Here is a 26,201-nt window from a genome sequence, read left to right on the forward strand (position 1 = left end):
TTACATTAATATTTTATGTCCTGAATATTAAAAATGTACACACAAATGAAAATGGGGGAAAGGGGAATTTGCTAATACTTTATTCTCTCACCTGTTTCTCTTCTTTATTTGCAATCATATACTTAGATACTTTTTTTATTGATTGGTTTTAGTGAAAGAGAGAAAGGGAGGAGGAGAGAGAGGAGAAGCAAACATTTGTTGTTGTTCCATTTGTTTAATGCATTCATTGGTTGCTTCTTGTATGTGCCCTGACAAGGGATTGAACCTGCAATCTTGGTGTATCAGAGTGATGCTTGAACCAACTGAGTTACATGGCCAAGGCTACTTTTTTGTATTTTAAGAATAATTTTTTTCTCATTATAATGCATCTTAAACACATTCTCTACATAGGAATTGTGCTGACAGGATATCATTTGGTATAATTGTTACACATTTGATATGGATAGCACACAGATAGGTTTCTTCAAAAGGCTAAGAATAGGCCGCCCCATTTTCCTCCAGAAAAGAGCCAGTACCTGCACTCTAGGGAGTTTAGGTTTGTTTGGAAGTCCTGAGCAGTTTCTTACCCTTGGATGCTGGAAGAGAAGTTTGCAAATGAGAAGTTCAAGGTACTTAGGATTTTCATGGACAAACACAGTACTAAGCTTGTAATAATGTGATTCCTTCACCTTTTCAAAGCAACATTTGTAGCCGGTTGCTTCCTGAGTGATTTACTGATGGTCTTTTTGCAGGCTTTCATCTTGGTAGGAGCCATAGGACAGAGAACTCCTTATTTACCCCCTTCTTTTTGACAGAAGGTCAGCAGGCTAAAGGTGTCACCTGTGCTAGAGAGGGATGAATCTGATTGTGGTGGTGGTGGTGGTGGCAGTGGCAGTGGTGGCGGCGGCAGCAGCAGCAGCAGCATCTGAGAATACCACAAGGAATATTTCTAATTAAGGGATTAATGAAATCTTCCCAAGGATATCCCCAATACTCCAAGTAAAATTGGCTTTAATATTTAACTAAGAAGAGCTCTTGATTATAACCAGTTCCAGGCTGGATTAGAATGTAGAATTTTTGTTATGACTCATGGAAGATATGTGTTGCTTTAGTAAATATAAATAAGTTATCTATGAATTTATTTACATTTCTTTCATTTTATAGATATAAACTGTCTACGCTATTTGTGTTTAGGTGTTTTAATTTGCCTTTGTAAAATATATTACTTTATTTACAGTACTTAGAGGTAATGAAAGGGAATTGGTAAAAAATAATTAGATACCTAAGAATGGAGTTTCTTATTAAAAGACATCTGCAAAATATTGTTGCTTTAATTTTGACATTTAAAATTCATGTGTCTTGAAATACTTGTTTACCATTACTTTCTTTACCATAAATATACAAATATAATTTTAAGAATTCTAAGAAAAATAGACATAGCACAGAAAATGTTCCTACAATTCAGTAACATGATTTAACATTGAAAGGATAGCAATGAGCTATTATAGTCCATTTTTAGGTGAAAAAACATAAAGGCTGTAAAAGCTTAATAACTTACTCAAGGTCTCAGGTAGTGGAAGAGCTAGAATGAGACCTTTTTATAAAAGTCAAGTTTATTGATGCCCTGGCTGGTGTAGCTCAGTGGATTGAGTGCCGGCCTGCAAACCAAAGGGTTGCAGGTTTGATTCCCAGTCAGGGCACATGCCTGGGTTGCAGGCCAGGTCCCCAGTAGGGGGCGTGCGAGAGGCAACCACACATTGATGTTTCTCTCCTCTTTCTCCTTCCTTTCTTCTCTCTCTAAAAATAAATAAATAAAATCTTTATTAAAAAGTCAAGTTTACTGAGGTGTAATTTAAGGTGTACACAGTGTATGAATTTTGACAAACTTATTGTATAACCACTGCTACAATCAAGATACACAATATCTCCATCACCTTAAAAGTTTTCTCATGCAACTTGAAGTCAGTACCACCTTTTACATCCAGGCCCTGCAAACCACTGATCTGTTTTCTGCCCTCTTATTTTGCCTTTTCCAGAATACCACATAACTGAAATTCATATAGTATGTAGCATTTTGAGTCTGACTTCTTTCATCTGTCATAAAACTGAGATTCATCCATGCTGTTGCATGTATTAGTAATCTTCCTTTTTATTGCTGAATGCCACAGTTTATCCATTCACCAGCTGATGGACATTTGGGGTTTTTCCCAGTTTTGGGTGATCCTGAATAAAGCTGCTACATATATTTGTGTACATTGTTTTGGGTGGACATGTCTTCATGTGGTAAATGAATCTTTAACTTTGTAAGAAACTGCTAAACTCTTTCTGAAGTGGCTGTACCATTTTGCATTGCAGTCATCAGTGTATGAGCATTGTAGTTGTTTGGTACTTGGCAGTGTCAGGTTTTGTTTTGTTTTTTTAAGTTTAGTTTAGCTTTTTACCTGTTCTAGTAAGTGTGTAGTGATATCTCTTTGTGGGTTTAATTTGCAGTTCTCTAATGCCTAATAATGTAGAGCATCTTTTCATGTGCCTGAGCTTTTTTTTATTAAGCCTGATGTAAAAAGCATTCTTTATGAAGATTTTACATGGTTAAAGTTTTGCTAGGTACTGATAGAAGGGAGAGAAAAGTACCTAGTCTCAAAGAGTTAATGATTTACATAGGGAAAACGGGTAATTATGTAAGAGGTAATATGGTTATAATTTTGGTAGGCTCTTTGAGAACGTGGTTTACATACTAACTGGTCTGGTTGAAAGGACAATGGTTTGGGAATCAGAAAATTCACTGGTTTGACTTTGCCTTAGTTGCTTAATCCTTCCGGGCCTATTAAAAAAATTATATCATCTGTGAAATAAAGGAATTGGACCAGATATGGTATAAGATTTGTCCCTAAATTATAAATCTACATAAACTTTTTAGTAGTAGGTTTTTATCAACTTTTTTTGGTAGTAGGTTTTTAAATTTGTGAGAAGGCTGTGCAATCAGAAAACAAAAGATATTTGCCATTTTTTTCCCATTTGATGAAATGCCTATTTTGAAATTTTAAAAATATAAATTATGTGTACTTATTATAGTTGAGGATTAGAGATTTTTAAATTCTGTTATAAGGACAGTAACATTCTAAGTAATACCTCTTATATGATATTATTGTTATAATTTTTTAAAGATTTTATTTATTTTTAGAGAGAGGGGAAGGGAGGAAGAAAGAGAGGGAGAGAAACATCAGTGTGTAGTTGCCTCTCATGTGCCCCTTACTGGGGACCTGGCCTGCATCCCAGGCATGTGCCTGGAGTGGGAATTGAACCAGCAACCCTTTGGTTCCCAGACTGGCTCACAATCCACTGAGCCACACCAGCTGGGACTATTACGGTATAATTTATAGAGCATTTTCAAGTTATTCTCTTTTGATCTTCAGAAAAACTATTTTGTAGTGCCTGAGAGTCACAGATAAGTGACTTTTTAAGATTACACAGTTAAAAGAATAGTAGCCAGCCATCTTGACTTGAGAATTCTAGTCTAGATCTTTTGCCTCTGCAGTATATTGCTCTTTGCACTATAGTTTACTCCAGTAGAAAATAAACAGTCTTTAAGTGGTTTTAAATAACTTGAACACTTTTTCAGTTGTACAATTTCATGTTCAGAGTATTATAAGAATGTAATCTTCCATGAAAATTATTATTCATGCTTCTAAATGAACAGCATGGTTACAGCTTCTTTGATTTAGTAATAATGCAGAATATTCAAGACCTTCAAACAAATCAGTTTTATCACAAGCTGAGTCACTGCTTGTCAGCAGTATTGTACCTGAAGAAAACTTAGCTGTAATGAAATATAAAGATAATGGGAATAGTAAAGGTCATATTATTTCTCCCCCAGAGAGGAGTTTGTTTAGTTTCTAAGTTTAGATACCTATGGTACATTATTAGTGAGTTACCCATTGCCAGGAAAACAACTACTACTAAAGGAATAAAGCAAAAGTGGAAAGAAGTTAGGATAGAAGTGAGGGGAAAAATAATATCCTTACAATGTTAATGCCACAAATATACTAACATTATAAAGTCTTCAGAAAGCCTGTATTTCTTAGGAGATCTGTGTTCATATGTGACCTTAGGTAAGTGCCTTCAAGTTCCTGACTTACTTTTTATTCAACTATAAAATAAGGAGTTTGATCTGATGTCCAAAGGTCCATCTAGCTTTAATATGTCATGTGTGATGATGACTCAGCTGATTGATTCTTAACTGTCAAATTAATTTATTGATCATAGTTAGATTTTAAACTACTGTATTTTTCAGACTATAAGACACACACACCCCTCCCAAATTTGGGAGGAAAGGTAGGTGTGTCTTATAGTTCGAATGTAGTTTACCTGGCTCACTGTGGGGGGAAGCGGCAGTGGAGCGGAGTCACAGGTTGTTAAATATTTTACCACAATTTTTTGCTTCAAATTTTTATTTTCTATTTTCCTCCTCTAAACCTGGGTGCGCCTTATGGTCCAAAAAATATGGTATTCTTTTAAAGTTCTGAAACTGTACATTGTTAGTTTTTTCCTAATTGAATTGAAACTTGATATAATTTGTTACAAGTAAAACAGTTTCCAAAGAGTTTTGTATATTTAGTTTTCTAATTATATCATGGGGACTCTGGGAGCTTGTTTTATGGGTAACATAGTAAAATTTTATAATAAAATTTTTTTATGCCTCAAACTAAGCCTTTAGAACCAGGTACAAAGTCATCTTTTAGAAAATTCCTGTGAAGATTTGAATTTAGAAAGCAGGTTAAAGCAGGGAGTGATTATTCTCAAACTTACTTCAAATAGTAAAAGCTCTGCCCTGGCTGGTGTAGCTCAGTGTATTGAGCGTCGGCCTGTGAACCAAAGGGTTTCTGGTTTGATTCCCAGTCAGGGCATATGCCTGGGTTACAGGCCAGGTCCCCAGCAGGGGGCATGTGAGAGGCAACCATGCATTGATGTTTCTCTCCCTCTCTTTCCTTCCCTTCTCCTCTCTCTAAATATAAATAAACAAACTCTTTAAAAAAAGTAAAAGCTCTTGCACTAAATAATTTTCGGAATTTAGAATCTGCTTGAAAATTTTTCAGTTTTATAATCAGTTTTTAGAAATTTACTTAAAAATTTTAAGAGACACTGTTTCCAAAAGCCTCAACTGTAACATACCATGAAACTGTTTTCCTGAATGAACACATTTTGTTTAGAGAAGAGATTTTTCAACTGGTATGCTGCAAGAAGCACACTGTGACACAATTTTTAAGGTGTTGGGGACAGGGCAAAGGGACACTGTGTGGGCCAGTGAGCTGAGACTGCTGCTGTTGGCAGCAGCACCGCCCAGGAGGAAGGAGGGAGGCTGTAGGGTGAGGGGGTGAGGGTGGGATTGGTGGTGGTGCTTGAGTTGTGGTTGGGGACAGACACCATGTGCAGCAAGATGGTGCTGCTGCAAGTGTTTGCCAAGGATGCCTACCAGGGGAGTTATGTCACCACTGTGTTTGAAAACTACACTGCATGCTTTGAGATAGACAAGTGCCTCATTGAGCTCAGCGTGTGGGACACTTCAGGTTTGTTTTACTATGATAATATCTGGTCCCTGGCCTGTCCTGATTCAGACGCTGTGCTGATCTGCTTCGACATTAGCCAACCAGAAACACTGGACAGTGTCCTCAAGAAGTGCCCTTAGATTGTTAAATGAAAAAAAAAGACAATGGCCAACACAACAATAGCCATCTGGTATGAATGAATCAAAATTTTACCCATTGTTTTTGTCAGATTGGCAAAAAAGGTAAAATATTTTTTGGTGTGCCACAGAATTTTAGTAATTAGCTTATGTGTGTGCCATTAGATGAAAAGGGTTGACTATCACTGATTTAGAGAATTCATTAATGGCATTAGACTTTCTACTTATGTAGTTAGTTTTTAGTAATAAATATTGTAAAGTACCATTTTCATTTTTTTATCTAAGCAGAATCATTCGTAAGAATCTGCTTAGTTTCTTTTCTGTAATAAAGACTTGTTATGGTCTTCATTCATGTCATATTGTATGTTTATGATTTTCTGAAATACTGGTATCTTCTTGATCTCAAATCTTTGGATATGTTTGTTTTAAAGAGAAGAGCTAAAGTCTATGTTTTGAAAAAATGATATAAATCCTAGAGATAAGAAACAATTTTAGAAATTTAAACCTAACACTGAATGTTATAAAAAGCTAGGGTTTAAAAGACTGAACTTTTGGGAGGAAGTTATAAAGGATACTAGTGGGAATGGACTTAAAGTAGATACTCAAAAGACTTGAATTTTGTTAGTAATATATAGCTTTTAATACTTTTTGATTATACTGATTCATAGAGATGTTTTATTAGAAAGGCTTGACTGTTTAGGAATATTGAACAGAAATGGGAATTGAGAAATGTGATATATTTTAACAATATACTTTATTTTTTTGTTTATTTATTGATTTTAGAGAGTGGGATCAGGGGAGAGACATTGATTTGTTGTTCTACTTATTTATCCATTCATTGATCAATTTTTGTATGTGCTCTGACCAGGAATTGAACCTGCAACCTCCACGTATCGGGACGGCACTGTAACCAACTGAGCTTTTAACCAACTGGCCAGGGCTTTTAATGACATATTTAACTTCAGTTTTCATTCACATTAAAATGGAACATTTAAAACATGAAATCAGCCCTGGCTGGTGTAGCTCAGTGTATCGAGCACGGGCTGTGAACCAAAGGGTTGCCAGTTCAATTCCTAGTCAGGGCACATGCCTAGGTTGTATGCCAGGTCCCCAGTGGGGGCCATGTGAGAGGCAACCACACATTGATGTTTCTCTCGCTCTTTCTCCCTCCCTTCCCCTCTCTCTAAAAATAAATAGATAACATCTTAAAAAAAACATGAAATCACAAAAGTGGAAAGAGTGAATGATTTTTTTAAATTTTATTTTAATCATTGTTCAAGTACAATTTTCTCCCACTTACTCCCATTCCAGCCCACCCACCCAACTCTCCCCTCTTCCCCCTGATTTCTAAAAAATTTAAAAACTGAAATAAGCACTAAAAATTCTAAATTGGTTTATGTAAAATTTAACAGTAATGTCTTTATCCTTAATTCTCATTTATTTACATGCACATTTGTTTCTAAATTGAATATTTAAAATATGTTGAAGAAAAAGTTCATGATCAGATTTTTTAAAAATATGAGCAATGTTTTTATGTTTGATTTGGGAACACAACTTCCTGGCAGATAACTTCTGTAGCTAACATTTTTGCTTTTAAGTAAGCAAGTGAGTTTTAAATATTGAAAATAAGTTTTCTAAGGGTTCCTTAAGAAGTATTAGGCCAGACAGAGCCATTCTCTAATCTTTACTGCCCATCAGCAGTATCTTAATATTATTCAGAAATAGGATATAGTATTAAAGTTTTTAGAATATATACTCTTATTCATTTGATTACCTCTCATTCTATACAGCAATCTTTTTAATGTTAACTTTAAATTGAATAATTCATCTATTTATTTTGATGTTTAAGTTAGTCAAGATTTGGTTAGTGAGAGCCATTTTAACTGACATACCCCACCATTCTTAGAAAACTTCCTTACTTTCTGGCACTGTATATAAGATGTTCCAAGTTCTTTTGGACTTTCTCAGCCCCAGCCCTGACACCAGCCATTTCTACAAAAACCTTGGATCCTTTTTGTGGAGGATGGTATTCAGAAACCAAAATCTCGATGCTAGATATATTTGTTGCTACAGGGATGTCATTACTTCTAGGTTCTCTTAGTTGAGGGAGCTACAAAATACACATGCACACACATATAAATTTGAAATCTGTTTATTTCTATATTTTTCATTACATGTATGAATATATACATTCAAATCACATGAAAGCTCTTAAAATAGGAGGGTTTTATATGTGTTTTGGATTACAAGAAAAATTTTTTTCTTATTCATGTATTTACATTTATCCATAATATGTTTGTTTATATTATGTGTTTGTAACACAGACCAATAGAAACCAAATTTACAGGCAGTTTTGCTACTTTTACAAATTTATGGTCATAAGTTCTCTATTTAATTTTTTTTTAAAGATTTTATTTATTTATTTTTAGAGAGGGAAGGGAGGGGGAGAGAGAGAGAGAGAGAGAGAGAGAGAGAGAGAGAGAGAGAGAGAGAGATATCAATGTGCGGTTGCTGGGGGTTCTGGCCTGCAACCCAGGAATGTACCCTAGCTGGGAATTGAACCTGGGACACTTTGGTTCCCAGCCCGCGCTCAATCCACTGAGCTACGCCAGCCAGGGCTTCTATTTAATTTTAATATTTTAAAAAATTATGGTAGCCCTGGCTGGCATAGCTCAGTGGATTGAACGCAAGCTGCAAACCAAAGCATGGCAGGTTCGATTCCCAGTCAGGGCACATGCTTGGGTTGCAGGTCACGGCCCCCAGCAACCGCACATTCATGTCTGTCTGTCTGTCTGTCTGTCTGTCTGTCTCTCTCTCTCTCTCTCTCTCTCTCTCTCTCTCTCTCCCTCCCTTCGCTCTCTAAAAAAAAAAAAAATCTTTAAAAATTTTTTTAAAAATTATGGTAAAATACATATAACATGAAATTTACCATCTTAACCATTGTTAAGTGTACAGTTCAGTGACATTAACTACATTCACACTGTTGTGCTACACACCGTTATCGACCCACAGAAATCTTTTCATTTTGCAAAACTCTACCCATTAGCAGTAACCTCCCATTTCCTTACCCACCTACCTCTAATCTCTGGCAACTACCATTCTACTTTCTGCCTCTATGAATTTGACTACTCGCGATTCCACATTTATTTCATAAATGTATTTTTTGATACATTTGTATTTGTATCAAATGTATTTGTACATAAATGTACAAATCATATAGTATTTGACCTTTTGTGACAGGCTTATTTCATTTAGCATTATTTTCTTAAGGTTTATCCAGTTTGTAGTATGTAACAGAATTGCCTTTTTAAGGCTTATTTTTGTATATGTATGGATGTGATATATATAGGGTCACATGTTTTGAAAATTGTTGAAAGCTGAAATGATGTAAGTCGAATTTGACTTTGCAGCATAGGTAAGAATATAACAGGAGTTCACAGACTTGACAAAGAAAAAGAGCTCATGATGTCTAGCTTTTTGTGGTAATAGCCCAAATATCACATTGAGTCAACTCTAAGTTATTTTATAGTGTGAAGTTCTGCAATGTGTTAATGAGGGCAGTTCTCCAATTACTTACATAACATAGCATTTACACATTATCATAGAATATAATAATTATATTTCACTTTTAATATAAAGTGGTTTCATAACATTTTCATCTTTTCTGTTTAGAGAACTTCTTTTAGCCATTCCTTTAGGGTAGGTCTGCTAACAACAAATCTCTTTTACTTCATCTGAAAGTATCTTTATTTCCCTTTATTCCTGAAGGATATTTTTGCTGGATATAGAATTCTGAATTCGCAATTGTTTTCTTCCAGCACTCGGAAAATATTGTTCCACCTCTGCTTCTGTGATTTCTAAGCAGAAATAGGCTATCAATACATTTGAATAGTTTTGCTCTTAACAGATGAGACATTTCTCTCCCCCTACTTTCAAAGGCTTTCCCTTTGACTTTAGTTTTCAACAAGTTTGATTGTGATGTGTCTTGACAGGTTTTTCTTTGCGTGTATCTTCTTTGGGATTCACTCAGCTCTTTGAATATGTAGTTTTATGTCTTTTGTCAAATTTGGGCAGTTTTCACCCATTATTTCTTTGAGAGCTTTTTCAGGCCTGCCTTCTTTCTCCTTTTCTCCCAGAACTTGGATGACACAAATATTACATCTTTTTTTACAGTCTTATGGGTGCTTGAGACTGATCTTTTTATAGTTTTACAGGCACTTGAGCTAGATTTTAAGTCTGTTTTTTTCTTTATTGTTCAGATAAAGATTTCTCTTGTTCTTATCTTCAGGGTCACTGATCTTTTTTCCCCTGTAATCTTCATTCTGCTATTGAGCCCACCTAGTGAGTTTTAATTTTGGTTATTGTATTTTAGCTGGTAGTCTTTTGCTGAGACTTTTTTTCTCATTTATTTTATGTGTGTTCATAATTGCTTGCTGAATGTTTTTATGACAGCCACTTTATAGTCATTGTCAGATAATTTCAACATTTGTATCATGTCCAAGTTGACATGTTTTTGGTTCTTTGACAAGTGATTTTTTTTAATTATATTCTGGACATTTTGAGTATTATGTTGTGAGCCTTTGGATCTTATTTAAATCTCCTAACAGACTTTCTCTGATGGCATGCCAACAGGGAAAAGGGGGCATTTCCTTGTTACTTGGAGGTAGGAGTGGGAGTCCAGGTTTCTCATTCCACCTTTATTTACAGTCTGGGTGAGAGGTGTGCCTTATTACTGTGGATGGGGTTGAAGTTCATACTCCCTTTAAGCTTCTGTGGACACCTGCTTGATTGGGAGGTGGTGGGGCCTTTTGTTATTTCTATGTGGCTTCCACTGACAGGGAAATGCGGAGGCTGTCTTTACCGCTGGGCTATGATGAAAGACCCTGCTGCCCACTACGTCTCCTTTGACACCACCCTGCTGGAGGGAAGGGAGTGCCTTATTATAGCCAGCAAGTTTGGAAATCCTGTCTTCTCTCTCAGACTTTGATGATGAGAGTGGAGTTAGAGCAATAGCTTTTTTTTTCCCCCTGTGGTGTTAGACTGTAGTATAGTGTGGTTAGTGTCTAAAAGTTTTCTGTTTTATAAGGGTGCCCCTTTCCTGATCCTTGAGCTAGAGCAGGACATTCTTTTCTTGGGGCTTTTTTAGTGTGTGCCCACTCAGACCAGGATATAGTAGGCAAAAAATAAATCCAGGAATTAACCACCGTGTCCTTAATTCCTTAGGCCCCTAGCCAGTCTGCTTTCTCATCACATTTCAGTGTCTTCTTATATTTTCCTTATACATAACATTTTTAGTTTTATTTAGCAGGAGGAATAGGGAGAAATGCATCTCCTCCCTTTTCCAGAAATTAAAGTATTAGATATTTTAAACTGTGTAACACATATTGTGTGTGTGGCTTTAAGGCTATAAGTGACAATAATTCTTTTCTAACCAGTAGCAAATGAATGCTATTTTCTATTAATTTCCTTTTCAGGGGTTTTCACCCTTCCTTGCGCCCTGTATTCTTCCAAATATATATTACTTGAAGTGGAGGAATCCTAGATGTTGAAGTTTATTGCCTTCTCTATTTTAGACATCCTTAGTTTCTTTCATTATATTTTTATGTAGTTACTTCAAATTACCTAAAAGCTATATATGTTAGTATCTGTTAATGTTACCTAATCTTGATTATGCTGGGTTTTATTGTTTGTTTATTTTCTATAGACAGATCATTCTGCATGTTGTACACACTGAGAGTGTAGTCCTTGAACTCTGCACATCTTCAATGTGTATATCGCTGCCCAGGCAACGTGCTTTCATTCCCTTACTGTGCACTTAGTTGTTTTGTCTCTTTTGATAGGGTGAGTGGGCTAACATTTAAAAATGTTTATTTTATATAAAAGTTAAGTGCGGAGGTTTCTTTTTTGTGGTTTACCTTAAGTTGTAAAAACACATACATGCGCAGTGCCAAACATTTGGAAGTCCCAGAAAAGAGAAAGGGGAAAAAATCACCCCTAATTCTATCCTTAAAAGACAATACTCTTAATATTCTGACATAATTCTTTTATTTTGTACATGTTTTCTTCTCCTTCCCAATACAGACTTTTTAAAAGGTTCTTTTGTTTTGTGTTATAAGGCTACTCTTATTTCTTAGAAATATGTAGTGAATATTTTCCTTTGTCAATAAATATCACATAGCATTATTTTTAAGGGCTGCATGGTATTCCACTGCATATATTTGCTTATTGTGCTCTCAACAGTGTTGACCAGAAGCAATGACTAGTATGCAACCTTGTTTTGGTTTTATTCTTTTAAAAAAAATTTATTGATTGATTTTAGAGAGGGAAGGAAGGAGGAGAGGAAGAACATGGATTTGTTGTTTCATTTATTGATGCATTCACTGATTGAGTTCTGTACCTGCCCTGACAAAGGATCGACTCTGCAACCTTTGTGTATGGGGATGGCACTATAACCAACTGAGATACCCAGCCAGAACATGTTTCTTTTTTTTTTTTCAGTTTTTTTTTAAAGATTTTATTTATTTATCTTTAGAGAGGGAAGGGAGGGAGAAAGAGAGAGAGAGAGAAACATCAATGTGCGGTTGCTGGGGGCCATGGCCTGCAACCCAGGCATGTGCCCTGACTGGGAATCGAACCTGCGACACTTTGGTTCGCAGCCCGTGCTCAATCCACTGAGCTACGCCAGCCAGGGCATAATAAATATATTTATTCTTAAAGTGAGAGTTTTTAGCATTTAATTATTAAATATGCTTGCTGTAAAATTTTGTAAATGCACTTCATCCACTTAAAGAAATTCTCTTTATTTTGTTATGCATTATCATCAAAAGATGTTCACAAAGTTATAGAAAGTTGTCATGAAAAGATGTTTTAGTTTTTTTTCAAGTACCTTTTTGTGTTGCATGTATTGACATGATTTTCTCTCAAACTGTTAATATGTTACATTATATAAATTGATATTTCTAATGTTAATGATCCTGGTTATGATGTATTATGCTTTAATACACTGCTGGATTCAGGCCAGTATCACCGATGAACATAGATTCTAAAGTCCTTAGCAAAATACTGGCAAACTGCATCGAGAAATACATTAAAAAGATCATACACCATAATCAAGTGGGATTCATCCCAGGCATGCAAGGATGGTATCATATTCACAAATCAATAAACATATCACATAAACAAAAAATCACATGATCATATAAATAGTTGCTGAAAAAGCATTTAATAAAGTACAGCACCCATTTATGATAAAAACACTCAGCAAAGTGAGAGTAGAGGGTACATACCTCAACATAATAAAGGCCATGTATGAGAAACCTACAGCCAACATCATAGTCAATAGGCAAAAACTGAAAGCTTTCCCCCAAGATCAGTCACAAGACAAGGGTGTCTGCTTTCACCACTTCTATTCAACATGTATTAGAAGTTCTATTCACAGCAGTCAGACAAGAAAAAGAAATAACAGATATCCAAATTGCAAAGGAAGAAGTAAAACTGTCATTGTTTGCAGATGACATGATAATGTGCATAGAAAACCCTATAGACTCCACCAAAAAACTAATCATTTTAGCAAAACAGCAGGATACAAAGTCAGAAAATCAAAGGCATTTTTGTACAACAACAATGAAATATCAGAAACAGAAACTAGGGGGAAAATTCCATGTACTGTAGCAACAAGGAAAAAAGAAGTACCTAAGAATAAACTTAACCAAAGAGTACTCAGAAAACTACAGAACACTGAAGAAAAAAAATTAAGGAAGACACAAATAAATGGAAGAATATACCATGTTCATGGATTGGAAGAACTAACATCAATAAAATGTCCATACTACCCAAAGCAATGTATAGATTCAGTGCAATCCTTACTAAAATACCAATGACATTTCACAGGTTTAGAACAAACATTTCAAAAATTTATATGGAACCATGAAAAACCCCGAATAGCCAAAGCAATTTTGAGAAAGAAGAACAAAGTTGGAGGGATCATAGTACCTGATATTAAACTATACTACCAGGTTCTGTATTCAGACAGTCTGGTACTGGCATAAAAACAGTTACATAGATCAGTGGAACAGAATAGAGAGCCCAGAAATAAACCTGTGTCTCTGTGGTCAATGAATAATAGACAAAGGGGGCAGGAGCATAAAATGGGTAAAAATGGCCTCTTCAATAATGGTATTGGGAGATCTGGACAGGTACATGCAAAAAGAAAGGAAAAAATTAGACCACCAACTTACACCATACACTAAAATACCCCCAAGATGGATAAAAGACTTAAATATAAATTGTAACACTATAGAAGTCCTAGAGGAGAACATAGGCAGGAAAATTTCAGATGTCCCATGCAGCAGTATTTCCACTGATATATCCCCCAGGGCAAGGGATATAAAGGAAAGAATAAACAAGTGGGACTACATCAAATGAAAAAGCTTCTGCATGGCTAAAGAAAACATCAGCAAAATTAAAAGGGAACCAAACACAGGAAAATACATTTGCCAAAGATACCTTGGACAGGGGTTTGATCTCCAAAATATATAAAGAACTCACAGAACTCCACACCAGGATGACAAACAGTCCAATTATAAAATGGGTGAAGGACCTAAACAGGCACTTCTCCAAGGATGGCATATAAAGGTCCCAGAGACATATGAAAGGATGCTTGAGCTCACTTTGGCAGTACATATATTAAAATTGGAAAGGATGCTCAACATCACTAGCCATCAGAGAGATGCAAATTAAAACCACAATGAGATACCACTTCACACCAGTCAGAATGGCCATCATGACCAAATCAACAAACAAGTGCTGACAAGGTTGTGGAGAAAAGGGAACCCTACTGGGAATGCAGACTGGTGCAGCCATTGTGGAAAACAATAGGGGACTTCCTCAAAATCTGAAAATGAAACTGCCTTTTGAGCCAGTGATTAAATTAATGGGATTAAAGCCTAAGAATCCTGAAACACCAATGCCAAAGAACCTGTGCACCCCAATATTCATAGCAACATTATTTACAGTAGCCAAGGACTGGAAACAGCCTAAGTACCCATCAGTAAATGAGTGGACCAAAATACTGGGGTGTATTTACATAATGGAATACTGCACAGCAAAAGGAAAGAAGGAACTCCTACCTTTTGAGACAGCATGGATGGAACTGGAGAGCATTATGCTAAGTGAAATAAGCCAGGCAGTGAAAGACAAATACCATATGATCTCACCCAAAAGTGGAACCTAATCAAGAAACAAATGAGCAAAAAAGAACCAAAGACATGGAAATAAAGAAAAAACGGACAGTGACCAGAGGGGAGAGAGGAGGGGGATAATGGGAAAAGAAGGGGAAGGGACATGTACTAAGGGGTGGGGATTGTCTTTGGGAGCCAGGATTGGATAGGGCAGGGGGGAGCAACAGGGGGAAAAATGGGGGACAACTGTAACTGAACAACAATAAAAAAATTTAAAAAGTCATAAAAAATACATTGCTGCATTCAGTTCCCTAATAATTTGTTTCAGATATTTTGTAGTTGTTTTCATGAGTGATACTGGTTTATAACTTCCCTTTTTTTAATATTAGTATTTTAGTTTAGTACCAAATGCTAGCCTCATGATATGATTAGGGAGCATTCCTCATATTCTGTAACTGAAAAATATCTGTAAAACCCAAATGGTTTCTCTTTGAGTAGTTGCTAAAAACTTTTAGAAATTCATCTAGGCCTGGAATTTTTTGTTGTTGTTGAAAGATTTTTAAGTACTAACTCAATTTGTTTAATGACTTTAGGACTATTGAGGTTTTCTTTTATCTTCCTTTGAAGGACTATTGAGGTTTTCTTTTGTTTTCCTTTGAGTTTGATAAATTATATTTTTCAAGTGTTTCCATTTCATTATGTTTTCATATATATTGGCAGAAATTTGCTTGTGACATTCTTTTATCTTTGTTGTTGTATATATATATATACTTCTATTCCCTTATTCATAATATTTTTGTTTTTTCCTTTTTGGGAGATTATCTTATATCAGTAGTTTGTTATAAAGGAACTAGCTTTTTGCTTTGATATTTTCTTTATAGTATTTTTATTTTCTGTGTCATTAATTTCTGCTTTTACCTTTTTATTTCTTCTGCTACTTAGCAATATGACACAGTTTATTGTTTGGTTTTGTTTTCTGCCTTCTGGGGACCACCTACAGCCCATACACCATTAGCAGCAGAGAACTGTTTTTCAGGTCTAGGTTTTTCAAGCTCTTCATTTGGAGTTGGGCAGATCACTCTTCATCCTGCCTCTGCCTATTCTCATGTAGATTCCCATGTTCTGCTGGAAGACTTCTGACTTTCCCCCAATACTCCATATCAGCTTTAATATGTAATATTTTTATTATCATTTGGTTCTAACTATTTTCTAATTTCCATTATTTATTTTTTGACCCATAATTTGGTGCCTCTTAATTTTGTGATCATATATGGTTTTCCTTTTTGTCATTGATATTTAATTTATTTGCATTATAGTGAGAGAAAGTTCTGTAGAACAGTCCTTTGAAATTTGTTGAGACTTGCTTTATAGAGAAGACCAGTATCGGGTTAGTTTTTATAAATGTTCTATGTATGCTTTAAAAGAATAAATATATATATATAGCAGTTGTTAAGTATAGTTTCTTCATATATCCCTTAGATGGGGCTTGTTAATTTTCATGTCTGTTTCTTTTGTATCTTTGTTGAATTTGGTGTAATCACTTTAATTTTAGCTGTTCTGATAGGTGTGTGGTATATCTCATTTTGGTTTTTATTTGCATTTCCCTGTTGGCTAGTGATGTTGAACATCTTTTCATGTGCTTACTTGCCATCTGTTATGCTTTTCATTGAAATGTCTCTCATAATTTTTGCTTATACTCTAATTAGATTGCTTGCTTTTTTATTGGTAGGCTTTCAGACTTCTCTAGATATTCTAGATACTAGTTGTTTGTTCACTATGTAGTTCAAAATATATTGTCCCAGTCTGTAGCTTGTCTTTTCATACTTAACAGGGTCTTTGCAAAATAAACATTTCTACTTTCAATGAAGTCCAGCTTACAATGTTAAGTCTGAGAACTCTGCCTAGCCTTAGCTCTGGAAAATTTTCTCCTATGACCCTGTAAAAAAATTTATAGTTTTATATTTTTCATATTGATGATCCATATTCATTTAATTATTTCTTAAGGCGAGAGATTTAGATTATTATATTTTTGCCTATAGATGTCCAGTTGTTCCATCACCATTTGTTGAAAAGACTATCTTTTCTCCATTGGGTGACTTTTAAAAAGTGTATATCTATTTGGGAAGAATTGACGCCTTTACTAGGTTGAGTCTTCCAATGTAAGAACACATCATGTCTCTCCATTTATTTGGGTCTTTTTTATCTCAGTGTGATTGCAGAATACACTCTGCAGTTTGTTTGTTTGTTTGTTTGTTTGTTTTTTGCATTTCAGTTCTTTTCAATCTATCGAAGTTTGTTTTATGGTCCATAATATGGTCTGTCTTGGTTATGTGTTCCTTGGGCATTTGACAGGAATGTATATTTTGTCTTTTGGTTGGAGTGTTTTGTAAATGTTGGTTATGAGATCCTGTTGGTTGATGGTATTGTTGGTTTTTTCATGCCCTGACTGATTCTGTGTGTAGTTCTAGCAATTGTTGAGAGAGACAGAGACAGAGACAGAGACAGAGACAGAGACAGAGATCTCCTAACTATAATTTTGGTTCATGCACATTTAGAATTGCTGTCTTCTTGGTGGATGGACCCTTTTATCATTATATAATCTGTCTATCTCTGATAATTTTCTTTATTTTGAGGTCTACTTTATCTGATTATTAATCCTTAAAACTAACTTGTACTTTTTTTGATTAATGATTGCATGGTATATTTTCCCAACCCTTTTATTTTCATATAAAATAGTTTATATGAAATATATTTTATATACAAATTCATGTAACAAATTTTAATCTCATATATTTGACATATGTGTGTGTATGTGGTAAGTTTCATAGAGACAGTGTATAATTGGGTCATGTTTTTAAATCTATTCTGACAATTGGCCTTTTATTCGGTTTATTTAGACCATTTGTATTTAATGTAATGATTAATGTATTACAGCTGAAGTCTGCCATTTTATTTTGTGTTTTCTGTTCTTTCTGTTTTTCATTTTTCTGTTGTCTTCTCATGAATTACTTGAACATTTTAAAAAATTCCATTTTGATTTATCTAGAGTGATTTTCTTTGTATTCTTTTGTGATAGCTTTTTTAGTGGTTCCTCTGAGTGTTACATTAGATATGTCAACTTGGCAGAATCTACTAGTGCCATTATTTTACCAGTTAAATTGAAATGTAGAAACTTATTTTATGTCTCTTTATCCTCCCTCATTTGTAATTATGTTAAATACAGCTTCTGCTTATATTTGTAACTACATCGAGCAGTCCTTTAGTTTTTACTTCAACTGACAACCATTTAGTAAAAACTCAATAGGAGGAGAAAAGTGTGTTGTATTTAGATACATTTTGCTTACCATATTCTTCCTTCCTGATGTTCTAAGGTTCCTTCTTTGATTATTTCCTTTTTGTTTAGAAGATTTCCTTTAGAGTACTTCTACTGGAGACAAATTCTTTTAGTTTTCCTTCATCTGAGAATGTCTTGGATTCTACTTGACTACTAAACCCAATCCTGGGTCGTTCCTGAAGGAGATTTTTGGGGGGATACAGTATTCTGGGCTAAGAGTTATTTTCTGTAAGCAGCTGAAAAGCATTATAGCAACTTACTTCTGGCCTCTGATAAGAAAGTTGTCTCACTTTTCAGTCTTTTTTTTTACTTTCCCCCCCTCTGTGTCTTATTTTTGATAGTTTTTATTACTGTATCTTCAAGAGTTCAGTATTTTTTCTTCAATGATAACTTAATTTGTTAATCCCATCCATTATATATTTCATCTCAGGTATTGTACTTTTCATTCCTAGAAATTTGAGTTGGATGTCTTTTCTATCTTCCATGTTTTTCCTTAACACAACCTTTTCTACCTTCTTGAAATACAGAATATAGTTATAAACTTGTTATGTGCTTATCTATTCTATCATCTGTATTATTTCTGGGTTGATTTTCATTGATTTTTCTCCTTAATATGGGTAATAGTAATAGTTTCCATGTTTTCTCTCTCTCTCTCTCTTTTTTTGCATACCTGTTTATTTTTTATTTGATGGCATATATTTTTAATTTTACCTTGATGGCTACTGGATATTTTTATTCCCATAAATATTCTTGAGCTTTGTTTTCAGATGCAGCTAATTTACTTTACAGTTTGATACTTTTGAGGCTGTTAAACTTTTAAACTTTAGACCAGAGTAGCCTTTAGACCTGGCCTTATTTGGTCCCACTGCTGAGATAGCACTCTTGGCAGTGCTTTCATCTGGTGCCCTGTGTATTATGAGAATTTTTTTTCCTACTCTGGCTGGTGGAAACTGAAGTGAGTTCCAGGGATTCTTTCCTGTGGTTCTTCCCTCTGCTTCAGATGGTTTCTTCACATGCATATGCAGATGAGTGCTCAGCTGAGTACTCAAAGGAGGACCACTCTACAGATCTCTAGAGTTTACTGTTGGGTTGGCCAAAAAGTCCCTTTAGCTTTTTATGTAAAATAAAAGACAAATTTTTTATTTTCACCAATAACTTTATTGATTTGTATATTTTGAGTATGTCAGCTCTCTCCCTTGTGACAGAATGTTGATAGTTCTCAGTTAATGTTTCAGTTTGATTGCTATCAACTTCAGCTGGTCTCCGTGACTGTGGAACATTCATTGTCCAGTGAGAAATCTCCAGCACGAAAATTTGCAGACCACTTTCGAGACGTTTCGTCAGTCACAGCACCTTCTTTCTCCATACACCGCACAAATCTCTTTTGCATTTCAGTTGCATTTTTACTTTTCTTGTAATAATGAAGCATCATATGCCAAAAATGTTGCTTATTTTCTTTCATCTTCAATATTAAAATGGCTACACAAAAATTCACCAATTCTGATAAGTTTTTTTAATGCATGCTGATATGACAATACAATCTAACAAAATTGTTTTGCATTAAATTAAAGATAACTAAGCACTTCTAAAGCCATCTTATGGAAAAAACCAACAAACTTTTTGGCCAACCTAATATTTGTACAGCTTTCTTCCCTTCAGTATTCTGCCCTGTAAATTCTAGTTGAATTGGCCTCTTTGAACTCCCCACCTCATCTCTTGAATTCAGGGAGATTGCTGGACTCTACCTGGCTTCTCCCTCCTCAGCACTGCAACCTGGATGGTGGCTTATCTTGTCTGTCGCTGCTTTCACTGGGATCACTGTCCTGTGTTGTTTGTTGTTTAATATTTGAGAACTATCACTTTGTGTATTTTTTCTAGATTTTTAGTTGTTTAAGGTGGAAAGGGTAAATCCAAGCTGGCATTTCATATTGGCTCATAGTGGAAGTTTTTTTGGAGATAGACAATACGGAAGTAAAATATAAACAAATATATCAGGTAGTTATAAAACCTGACACAAGGAAAGGAAATGAAGAATACTAAAGAATACTAAGACACTTGTGATTTTCTATAGGAAGGTGAGAGAAGGAGTAGATTGAGGCATTCACTGTTCTTCTGATTGTCTTATGTAACAGTTTGCCCCCAAACTTAATGAATTTTACTCACAGATGTTAATTGAAGCAAAGTTAGTCTAGGGCAGGTTGTTTCTGCTCTGCTAGGTGTCAGCTGGGCAGCTGGAAGGATGTCAGCCTGAATCATCTGAATGTTTTCTCACACACATGTATGGTGGCTGATGCTGGTTGCCAGCTGTGATCTCATGTTCAGCTGTGACTGGAACATCTACACATGACTTTTCCATGTGGCTACTTGGCTCCCACACAGCACAGTGGTCAGATTCTCATCACTATGTGAGATGATGGTGGATGTTAAAGTGTATTACCACCAAACTTATAGTGGTAATACAAATACAATGTTATATGTCAATTGCATCTCATTAAAACTGGGAAAAATATTCTGTGACTTAGAATTTCTGATTTATACCCAAATCTTAAGGTTCCACTTTTTTAAAAAATGTAATTGTTTTTCATGTTAATATTATTCTTTATAACTATAGCAGAAATTTTCAGTAATCTCTATCAAATTCTAGAAAACTTGTTTACAAAAGATGTCTTTAGGTTAGTTCTCATTTCATTGTTTAACCTCTGTATTTTAAAGAAATAATTTGTAATTCATTTTGTTCTCTGTATACTATAGGATGTGTTTTGGAGATGCAGACAAAATATCTTTGATGAAATGAAGAAGAAATTTTTACAGGTAGACTGCTGATGTAATTGCTTTAGTGTGATAATCAGCAGAGCAAGTAACAGCATGTCAGTACTTTTATTTAATAATAAGGCATGTGTTAAGTTTTATGCTTGTTTGACTATTTCTACCCAATTTTAATAATAAAGTCACCTTACATAAATATGTGTTTGATAGACGCTTGTTTTTTAGCAATATGATGAGGGGGAAACTGATATAAAATCCATAAGAACCCTTTGCTTTGACTTTTGAGTGTATTAGTTGTCTCTCTTTTTTTAACATTTATTTTTTGAAATATTAATGGTTCTGGGATTAAATCATTTAATAATTTACAGAGTCAAACCCAGAAATCTTATTTTAAGAATTAAGTAAAACTGTTACTTTCCTGGCAGACTGTTATACATTACAAACCTAAACTTCCCTGGGATGTACCATCTCATTCTAACTTTTACTTAATACCTCATTTTTTCCAGGTCCCTTTAGCTCTAAGTTTTTTTCCCCAGTGTATTTCCTTAAACCTCTTCTGTCTTCTCCAAGACACCTGTGGGAAGATACCATTTAGACGCAAATCATAGTACATCAGAATTTGCTGAGATGGTTGGTGTGGAGTCTTGGGAGGAACTTAATCTCTTTTTTCCCCCCACATAAGTTAGGATTGCCATCCCTACACCAAGAATTGTCACTTGTTAAAGTAAAAATGCACAGTCTGAATGAGGCTTATACATTTAATAAACTTCAATCAGCAAAAGTATTCACGCCATCAATTCTCTTTTTAGGTGTATTGCAGTATATTAAAAATGAACTGTGGAAATTCAGAAGAGTATTATGTTAAGTCCTAATTTCTTAGCTCATAGAAGATCCTATATCAAGAAGTAGATTTTAAAAAAGTATACAAAGTGTTATGTAGGTGGACTTAACGTGTGCATGTGTGTGTATTTTTAAGTTTATAACCATAATGCCATTCTTTGTAATAACATTGAAAGGAAGAAAGTTTTGAGAGAAAATAGAGTGACTTAAATTTGTAGGTAAAGAGGTCCCTTCTAATGTTTTAAAACTCTTTATCTTAATTTTTCTCTCTAAAAAAATTGAATCTTTTTAACTTTGCGTTTTATTTGACATAAAGTTGTTTTCTGCATACTAATACCATGCTGAACATATACCATGAATTATATACCTCGTTTTCTGTTTTTTAAATAAGAAGCGCCTAGGAAGTATTTTTTTGAAACAAAAATTTTGATGTTAGCTTCAAAGAACTCAGATTTGAAATCAGCACTGCTGGGAAAGCCGAGAAAAGCCAAAATGACTCACAAGGCAAACACTAATTGGCTTAAGCAGGCTCTGAGATTTCCTAGAAGAATTATCTGTGTCAACCATTTCTAAATGTTTCTAGCAGTGAGCCAATCTTTGGAAGAAAAATGTTTTCAATGAAAAATCCCATTGTCTTTTACCTTTTGTAAATAAGACTATGGTTCTTTCTTTTTCACTTTTTAGCTGCTTTCTTCAGACTTTGCTAGAAAATCTAGCTTTGTTTCTGCAGTGAACATAGAGGCAAAACACTCTCTTAGCATATATAGTGTTGACTTTCTCCTTATTCTTACAAGTATAATATTGCTATGAATTGTACATAAAATAAGTAGTTTTAATTTTATGCTTTATGCCTTTTCTGTACTTGGCTGAAGTTTCTGTGTAGAAAACTTTGTGCTTCTCAAATAGCTTCCCTAAGATAGTAAATGTTTTCCCTAGTGGGACATGCTTTAGACTTTTGTAAAACTTTGCACTTTTCTCTTACCTATTTTTTCTTATTCCTCGTAGAACTGTTTTAACTAAAAAATTGTGTTCCCTTCCCTAAATTACATTGGGTGTATACTTAAATGGGCACCTTCCTCCCTGCTGATCCCCTCAGTAATCCACCATCACCAGCCTTCCCAGTTAGAGCTTGTCTGTGCTTAACTATATTTAGGTGTGTTTTTGTTATATATCGCTATGGAACAACCAACCCCAAAATTTAGTGTTTGTAACAACTAGATTATTTGCTCACAGTTCTTTCGAGGTTGGATTTGGGCAATGACTCAGCCCATGAGTTTTTTCGCTTCACATGGCATCATCTGGGATCATTACTGGGCACCATTTGGCTGGTGGCTGGCTTTGGATGGAATATGCAAGAAGGCTTCTGTAACCCCCAGATGCAGAGGAAATTCACAGGAAAGCTGTGCATTATATACAAGCACAGGAAAGAAAACTTTTGTCACTAAAAAGATTAAAAGGCATACATGGAATTAAATATTGTGTTTACTATTGTACATTAAAGTCTTCAGAAATTCAATTGGGGATAATTTCCTCACATATTTGGGTGAAAAGTGAGGAGGCTGGAGTGCCTGTACCTTGTGTTCAGGTATTTAGGGAAAGAACTAGGAACTGTCAGCATCTGGCCATTTGATGTTGCTGCATCATTATTCTTATGTATAATGCGTCAGCTCTTCTGATTTCTGAGTTCTTAGGTAAGGTCATCTTATTTGGACGATCAGTTCCAACCTATCTGAAACTTTAAAAATCTGGCCACCACAGTATTATTTTATAACCCAGAAAACTTGAATCTACCTCTGAAGTTTATTATTAAAATTACAAAAGTAGATCTTTTGTAGTTGAAATGTAGTTGCTCCCTCTTTTATTATAAACTAGTTTTTAAAAAGATCCACTTTGTATTTCTCAGTTTGGGATTAAAATGTGTAAAACAATTCATTCTATGTTCAATAAGATACCTTAAGTTTATAGGGAAAGCTTTTTCTCCTTTGTGAGAAGTATTAATATATTAGTCATATTCTATTAGTAATTTTTGTTACCTGCTTATTTTATAGAAATTATTATCCTTTTCATTTTTAAATGGATTATTATTAGTAATTAAATATTTTGATTTGTCTGAAATATAGTGCCAGCCAATCTGTTTTAAACATTATACTTCTTTTTATAACAACTTATTTCTGTTTTAAACTAATCAGATTAAATTTACCTTCAGTAATCTCTTGCAAACCCAAAATTGTACATGGCAGAAACAAATTATAATTGTATCAACCCATTAAATAAACAAAGAAACCTTATGGCCATTCTTTTTTCAATACTAGTAAGTGATAATTATTCTTATTTAAAAGTGTATATATACAAGAAACAAAAGGTTATATTGTAAAAAAATAAGGGAAGAAGTAAATTTTTGCATACTATAGTAGTTTGTACAGTTCATATTTCTGAAAAACTTATCAAGGAGATATTGAGAGGTCCTCCAGTAAAATGACTGTTACACTTGACTTTGATGGAAAGCACAAGATTTACATAATCAGATTGGCATATTAAAATAACTATTCTGGATTGAAGAAAGATAACATTGGAAGAAGTTATATTTCTCAGGAAGCCATTACCATTATTATGGTGTAAGGTTCTGATTGCTACAGGCAGAAATAAAGAGAAAACGGATAAGAATTTGGTGATTGTGTGCTGGCGAGGAGGAGGAAAGGACAAGGATGATGTTCAGCTCTCTGTGATTTTACCAGCTGGTGGATGAAGGTGCCATTCATTGAATTGGCTGTTACAGGAGAAGGAGGGAAAGAACTTCCACAAGTATCTGATGTAGCCTGTTGATCCCTGTGGAAAGTGATAAAGAAAAATGGTATCCTTCAATAGCTTGAGGAGGGGCATAGTTTTTTTTGGAAAATGTCCTTACAATTCTTTTTGTTTTAATAATTACTGAGAAAGAAGGAAGGAGAATTTGTGACTCTAACTTTCTTCTACATTGATAATTGAAAAGATTTTTTTCTTGCTTTTAAAAACTTCCTCCCTCTGCTGGCTGATTTGTTTGGACAACCTTGTCAGCTCCCAGTACAATGGTAATGGGCTTTTTGGACATCTGGCTTACGGGTACAGCAGCAAAAAGGTCTGGAGGCCTTGTTGCCTGTGTGTCTCTTAGTAATGGATTTTGTTATCTTAGACAATCCTCACTGCATTTCTACATAGTTCCCTTTCTGTTTCTTCAGGCGACCCAGGTATGCTTGATTTGACTGTGCTAGCAAGGTAATGACACATTATTAAGGATTAGATTTTGTTATTTTCAACTGCAAATTGCTCATGTATACTGTCTGCATGGCTTGTTGGCCATTGATTTACAGCCTTAAGAGGTGAAAGCAAATATCCACAAGAATGACTGTTGGTTTTTAAGTATGTCCCAGTTTCTCCAAAACAAACAAATATGGTGCTTTATATGTTTGATGTACACATTTACTAGCACAAAGAAAATAACATTTTGTGGGATTTTAAAAACATTTAATCATAGAAAATGTGGCTAATTATAATTGTTTTCCTTTAAAGATAAATATTTTTTTTTATTTCAGATAGAAAATGCTGCTGAAGAACCTAGAGTCTTATGTATAATACAAGATACTACTAATTCAAAGACAGTGAATGAACGGATCACTTTAAATTTACCAGCTTCTACTCCACTCAGAAAGCTCTTTGAAGATGTGGCCAATAAAGTAGGCTACATAAATGGAACCTTTGATTTGGTGTGGGGAAATGGAATCAATACTGCTGATATGGTAAAACCCTACACTTAAAAAGCATCTTAAGTGGCTAATAATAATATAGTCATTCTTATTGTTCTTATAAGTGAATATATTAAATCCTGGAACCCTTTTCAGTATGAGCAAAACTGTAACATTAAGAGCCTATGTGCAATTTAGTAATTGCATCCCTCTTTATCCCTTTGCCTTCATTCTAGATTCAATATTTGCTTATCCTAAAGTTTGCACCTTCATTTTTTTTAATTCATGTAATATGACTATCATTTTGTGTCAACTACAAAAGAATTTGTAGCATTTACTGAATGGAATGATGTTCCTCTTGTATTTTTAAAATGAAAAATTGCGTATATAGAATTATCTATATTTTATCATCTAATTTTTGGAAAAGAAGAAAAAAGTGTATATAGAAAGAAATGAGTAATAGGATATACACAACAGCGTTAACAGAGATTACACAACAGATAGAGTGGTAAGCCTCTGATCAAGAAGTTCCGTGGTACCGTGACATCTACTTCAAGGATCTCACAATCTAGTTGTAGAGACAGATGTATCAACAAATAATTACACTACTATGTTTTAAGTACTATATTACACATTTCCCCTGAGTGCAAAGAGGAGGCACTGACCAGTTTTGCATGGGATGGTGGTGGAGGAGACTGTTGAAT

General features: G+C 34.7%; 1 protein-coding gene across 2 annotated transcripts in view; it reads left to right on the top strand.

Annotated features, from left to right (window-relative positions):
* Positions 1 to 26,201, top strand: part of USP47 (ubiquitin specific peptidase 47) — a 103,950-nt gene that overhangs the window by 10,904 nt on the left and 66,845 nt on the right. Inside the window, exons 2-3 of one of the 2 annotated variants that reach the window (XM_045825180.1) lie at positions 20,924 to 20,983; positions 25,348 to 25,551. In XM_045825180.1, the coding sequence (XP_045681136.1) occupies positions 20,924 to 20,983; positions 25,348 to 25,551 (264 nt within the window). The remainder of the gene's footprint in view (positions 1 to 20,923; positions 20,984 to 25,347; positions 25,552 to 26,201) is intronic. The other variant, XM_045825181.1, reaches the window with a different exon arrangement.

The sequence above is a fragment of the Phyllostomus hastatus genome, unplaced genomic scaffold, assembly GCF_019186645.2.
Source record: "Phyllostomus hastatus isolate PE091 unplaced genomic scaffold, TTU_PhHast_1.1 phas_scaffold_585, whole genome shotgun sequence".
Lineage (NCBI taxonomy): Eukaryota > Metazoa > Chordata > Mammalia > Chiroptera > Phyllostomidae > Phyllostomus > Phyllostomus hastatus.